At 38.1% G+C, this 5,806-nt stretch overlaps 1 protein-coding gene across 6 annotated transcripts; it reads right to left on the bottom strand.

Moving 5' to 3' along the window:
* Positions 1–515: 515 nt before the first annotated feature.
* On the bottom strand, positions 516–5,494 carry LOC104243688 (ATG8-interacting protein 1). Of its 6 annotated transcripts, none has more exons than XM_070170047.1 (5): positions 5,324–5,444; positions 3,213–3,577; positions 2,722–3,137; positions 969–1,103; positions 516–899 (listed from the first exon to the last, which is right to left on the bottom strand). In XM_070170047.1, exons 2-4 carry the CDS (start codon positions 3,550–3,552, stop codon positions 999–1,001), a joined length of 861 nt encoding a protein of 286 aa, XP_070026148.1. In that variant the 5' UTR covers positions 3,553–3,577; positions 5,324–5,444; the 3' UTR covers positions 516–899; positions 969–998. The 6 variants fall into 6 exon arrangements, with proteins under 6 accessions (XP_070026148.1, XP_070026144.1, XP_070026157.1 ...); XM_070170043.1 differs by having other exon boundaries at positions 516–867; XM_070170056.1 differs by having other exon boundaries at positions 3,252–3,577.
* Positions 5,495–5,806: the final 312 nt, after the last annotated feature.

The raw sequence follows: 5,806 nt of genomic DNA, 5'->3' as shown, positions 1-5,806 counted from the left end.
ATTTAAGATAGGACATCGGAAAAGGAAAGACCAAGTGCTGCAAATTTACGAGGTTTACTGCAATGAATTTTTAATCATAAGAACAGCAGCCGTCCAATGGGCAACTGTTTTTTTTTGGTTTCCCACCCGTTGTTCGGTACCCGTATTGGAGTCCGACTATATCCGGATTCGCGTCGGTTAAGGCCTCATTCGGGTTCGGTACCCGTATTAGAGCCCGACTATATCCGGATTCGCGCCGAGTAAGGCCCCATTCGGGGTTAGCGCTCCCTACCAAGGATTTTTCCATACCCAGGGCTCGAACTCGAGACCTCTGGTTAAAGGAGGAGCAGTCCTATCCACTGCACCACATCTGTAACCTAACACAAGCAAATATTTCAGAAAAAGGAAGAAAGTTGGAGAGAAAAATGAAAGATGGGAGATGCGAATGCAGCTGTCACTAGTTAAACAGAATAAAGCCGAACATAAAACAGATTCCCCTCGCTTTAACAAATCACTCATGGGACAAATAAAGACTGTAATTGTAAGCAGGAATTCCAGCAAACTTTATACGTAAAATTCAACGATCCATCTGACACCAGATATGTACAAGATGACGTACAATTCTAACCCTTCTCAAAAATTAGATTATGAAAATAATACAGTGAACTCTTCTGAAATCCTCAAAAGAGCAAAACTAGACAGTAGACAACTTAAACCTTTGGAGAACAATTGTATAACATATGAAGTTCTGTAGACTAGTTTTCAGAACGTAGCTAAATTCTAAGCTGCACAGTGCCAAGCGTGGGAATCAACATTAAAACAGGGCTGCTGCAACTTCCCGAATATAACCCAACAATCAAGACTCCCAGGTGCATGCTTATAAAGCCCCTATCAAACCATAAAGATATTCGCATAAGGCCCTGGTCAAAAGCAAGTAAATCAGGTACACCGAAAAGCAAAACCTCCCAAGACAAGTACACAGGACTTACCCTCATTCACTCATTTTCGTCATCATCATCTTAAAGTTGAGCTGGTGCACTCCCTCTGATAAAGGTACCACGGCGATCACCCCCAACAATCACATCTTTCAGTCGAGATAGTGGACCAAACATCCTGCCAATCCTCTGTCAACATGGAAATACAGATCAGTGGACCAAGAATGCAACTAAACAGAGTAAAGGTAGGAGTGGAATTAGCATTTCTGAGAGCCAAGATGATTGATCTGACGACAAGAAACATAAGCGGAACTAACAACGTATGCGGATGACTTTCAGATTTTAATATTCTACTATACCACAATAAGTGAAAGGTTTTGTAACCCTGGAAATCCTGGTTTATCACTTAGCTGTTTGTGTGATTGAAGTCTCTCAAATCTGATTATAAAAGCTACTATTGATTAGACCAAAGAAAGCAACAAGTGTAAGCTTTTATCCTCCCAGAACCAACAATGGAGATCTCGAAAGCAGAATCAAACATAGGACAAGGGGCGAAGATTAATAAAAGCCGAAAGACCTTCTGCAGATTCACTGATTCAGGTTCACTTATTCTAGCACAGATGAATTTCCAGACTCAAGACAGAACCATATTCAGAAACAACATACTGCGTGTTGTGTTAAAGTAATTTTGTCATTCCATATAGGGCATTGGAGTTGTGAAACTATTATGAATCTTTGATCCTTTTTTTATTTTTTACTTTTTGGATAACAGTGGTGTCCCGGATAGCTTGCGCACACCTCAACTATTCCACGGAGCATCTACTACCTCTCACCAATACATGCACCAGGTAGCTCTGCCTACCAAGGCTTAGGCAGATGACAAGAAATCACCAAGCAATTTTTGTCTCCGCTGGAATCAACTATAAGAACTGCAAAGTAGTTTACTATGTAGGGGAAAGATCATACTCTTCCAAGCCAGTCAACCAAATTTTTATAGACTGGATCCACCAAGAGAAAAAATTAGCAACTGCATTTTTGCCAAGAGTAGGTCACGAGAGAATATGGTGAGATGCCCTTGTGAAAAGGAGAGAAGGATGTGCTCCATAAAAGCTCTTTTTTTAGATAAAAACAAGAGTTGCCACCTAACTATCCATTTCAAAAGTAGTTCTTTTTACATAACAAATGAAACAAAGACCTATACAGGTATCATCAGAACCAGAAGGGAGAACATTAATTTCAAGATAGGCTGTAGTCGGTGTTATAAATATACACGAATAGACTGGCAAACACATAAAGTCCTGTAAATCGCATTCAACATTAACAACTAGTCCCATCTCAGCAAAAGATGGGTGCAAGTATAGGCCAACATATGAGAAAAAGGAGATACGACTGAATGCTTGAGGAGGGAGGAGGGAAGAAATCTAGTAAGCTCATTTGAGAATGTTGACTAAGCTGCAAGCCTAGGTAAAGGCATCTTTATCAGTTGGATCTTACTTAAATCCAGCTATTTTGGGTCAATCTTGTGTTTCTTCTTTTAGTTATCTCAATCAGAATATTTTGTTTGCTAAAAAGTTCCCTGGATTTTTGAACTATCAGACAAATGGCAAGTGTTGCAATTATGCAAGCACTACCCTTCAGAAGGTATTGTAATATGGTAGTTGGTGGGTAAAGTTATTACAAAGTGACCCTAGATGGGTTTTCTATATTTTCTTCACAAACAATTTCAGATTTCAGACCCAAAGTTGAAATATTCAACTCAACAGGGATAAAAATTTCAATTATTCTTCAATAAACAGCAACAACTCACCTCCCCATGGACAACCTGCCACTTCGTTTGCAACACCTGCCACCTTTCTTGCTGCCACGTCTGCCCAATAATCACAAGGCCCATAACAGCAGCAGCAATGAAAATAGACCAGAATGCATTTGCGTCTTTCGCATGGGCCACAAGGGAAGCAGCCCCTCTTTTCCACCATGCTTGACAAGGAAGGTTAGCTGTATCATCATCATCTTCATCTTTAGACTTTGGCAAATTTGAGATGCCTGAGTCTAAGCCCTGGTAAAAGAGTTCAACTGGTTCTGCATGCACATTGGTTTCCTCTGTTGTTGCTGAGAGATCCATGGGTTCTTCACTCTGGCATGAACTATAGTTAGCAGTACCAAGGAAACTCTGCTCTTTGTCTACCAAACTTAAGCCTTGCAGGGCAGCATCTTCTTCAAATTCTGCACCAATAAATAACAGGTTACCCTTTTTTTCATCAATAAATTGAATACCAGGAGATCCCGGAGTGCTCGCACTTTTAGTTTTTGTACTTCCTTCATAAATATCTGATTTACCCCCTTCATCAGCAACAAGTTCTGGAGTAGCATCTTCACCTCCCTGTTCATTACGGATCTCATTAACATCGGGTTCCAACGGCAAATTCTCATGCTGGCTTGGTGGAAAGACAAAGTGACCAGACATAAACATTGCCTGGGAAGTCTCAGCTACATACTCTGCACTACTATTATTATCATCATCATTCGGGTCAACCTGCTTTGGACCAGGGGCAGCAGCATATGCTGATTGTGTAAGTGATACAACTTCCCACTCATTTCCACGAGGAGCAGTTTCCTCCCCTTCCTCATTGCTAGCCATCTTTCAGAAATTGAAACAAAAGAAGCTAAAAAGAAACAAATAGAAGTCAGAGCTTAAGAGCTAAAAGGAATCACACACTTTGAATAACAAATTTATTCCAAAGGAAGTACAGAAAATAATTAAGAAATAATGAGGGCACATATGATAAATTTAGTAAATTCTTAAGACATATTTCTACAAATTTCTGGTACCAAAAATATGCGATGAAATTAGAAAGTATGACATCAAATAACTCTTTACAGAGAGGTGGAGCTAGGAATTCTAACAAGGAGATTCAAGAAAGTATAAAAATGCCACATATGGCATTTGAACCTATATTTCTCTTAGGTTAAGGGCAGGGGCGGATCCACCTTATAAATTTGGGTTCCCGTGAACCCATGGTCTTCCGGCAAATTAATTTTTTCATGTATATAATTTACAGAAATGGTCTAATATAATTCTTAGGAACCCATGCACTACACGGATAAGTGGTGCACTGGCTAGATGGTTGTTTTACTTATCCAAGGACAAAGGATCGATTCCTCTTGGACTTTCTCATTCTACAGTTTTCTTTCCTTTTTTTTATCTTTAATTTTTTCTCGTCCTACAATGTTTTATTCCCCCGAATACCAATTTATGGCAACCTCAATCCCATCTCTCAAGTAATTTTCTATTTACCCTTTTTGCTTCTAAGTTTTTAATTGCTTTAACCTCAAAGAATTTTGAATTGTTAGTATAGTTTCTTAAGGAATATTTTAGTTTATTTTTGTAAGTAATTTACATATAAAGAATTAGTCATATGTTAAGATTTTTGTAATATTTTTTGTGCTTCTTTTTGCACTAAAATTTTCACAAGCTGCAAATTTTACAGTATTAAATTGTCATTAGCATTTTATTTTCCCTCTTTGTTTTGAATTTTGATGGTAAGAACTGAGTTGTTTAAGAAGTGTATAAATTATCTCTTTAAATAATATTTAAAATAGATAATAAGTCATAAAATACTAAAAGTTCTCACATCAATTGACATTATTAATCAAATAATTTTTTGAAGGGGATCCATTTTTTTTAAATCTGTAAAGAAATATTACTATGTTTTATCCTGTTCACACATATAACTTTCCAACAAATTGAATTCCCTTTCTTGCATGTGGTTCCACCACTGTTTTCTAAGCTGCGGAACTGAGAAGTCTCATAAACACATGCACTTGCAACATTGAGAACATCAAACCACAAGGTTTTAAACCTATTACATTTTCTAGTCTTATGGAAGTTGCTCGATAACTCTGAAGTCATATTCATTCCAGACGGAACCATAACTCGTACCTTTGGAACATGCAAACTGACAACACAATCAAGAGAGGAACTTGAAGAAAATTTTATCACTTTCCAATTTTCACTAGCAGAGCCCTCTGTCTATATTTTTTAATCTATGGATCAGTAACTTTTGAACAGTGCTTTTCCAAACCCTAACAAATTTCTAATTACGCGAAAAAGCGTATGTATTTTACACAACAGAGATAGAACCATAAGCAACTAAACAACAGCAACAGTCACAGATACTGAATCGTATAAACAGAGAAGAAATACAATATACAAGCTTTCAGCCGACAGCAGAAGCACATATACAGATCCGAAAGCTGAAACCACGCAACTTGTTAATATAGCGAATAAAGCTAAATCAGATTAAGGATTAAGTCACAACGATCAAATAATCCGATCAACAAATCGAGTGGAGAAAAGAAAAAGCGTTAAATCAAAAAACTAAAATCGGAGGTGAAATTCGAGTACTTACAGAATCAAAAGGCGAAGAGAGATGTGAGATCGGTGTAGATAACGTCTGAGCTCCGGCGAGAATGATTGAAAACTGTCTCGACGAACGAGCGAAGAGAGAGAATGGTTTATATAGGGAAGATTTTTGGGTGAAGAGATAAAATACCGGGAATACCGGTAACGCTGTAGTGTTAAATGACTTGCTGAGGATAGCGGTTTTACTTCTACCAACTGTAGCATGCAAACGGTGTCGTTTGGTGGATTCATTGGGCCAGATTCTGTGGGCCCGGGAGTAGTGCATGGGTGGTTCCCGGTTTTTGTGGTTGCTTGTGGGAGTGGAGAAGTGTTGTGACGTGCAGTGGTGTTTGTGTTGAGTTGGGAAAAGGTTACTCACGAACTCTAATCTTTTTTTTCTTAATTTTGCCAAAATTGACAACAAAAAAAAGTTTTTATAATACAAGGTCACGATTAATTCGAATTCATATAGGTAAGACCCATTAAAAAG

Source organism: Nicotiana sylvestris, chromosome 1 (assembly GCF_000393655.2).
Source record: "Nicotiana sylvestris chromosome 1, ASM39365v2, whole genome shotgun sequence".
In the NCBI taxonomy this organism is placed as follows: domain Eukaryota; kingdom Viridiplantae; phylum Streptophyta; class Magnoliopsida; order Solanales; family Solanaceae; genus Nicotiana; species Nicotiana sylvestris.
The sequence above is the reverse complement of the archived record's forward strand: the minus strand, read 5'-3'. Positions and strand labels throughout refer to the sequence as shown.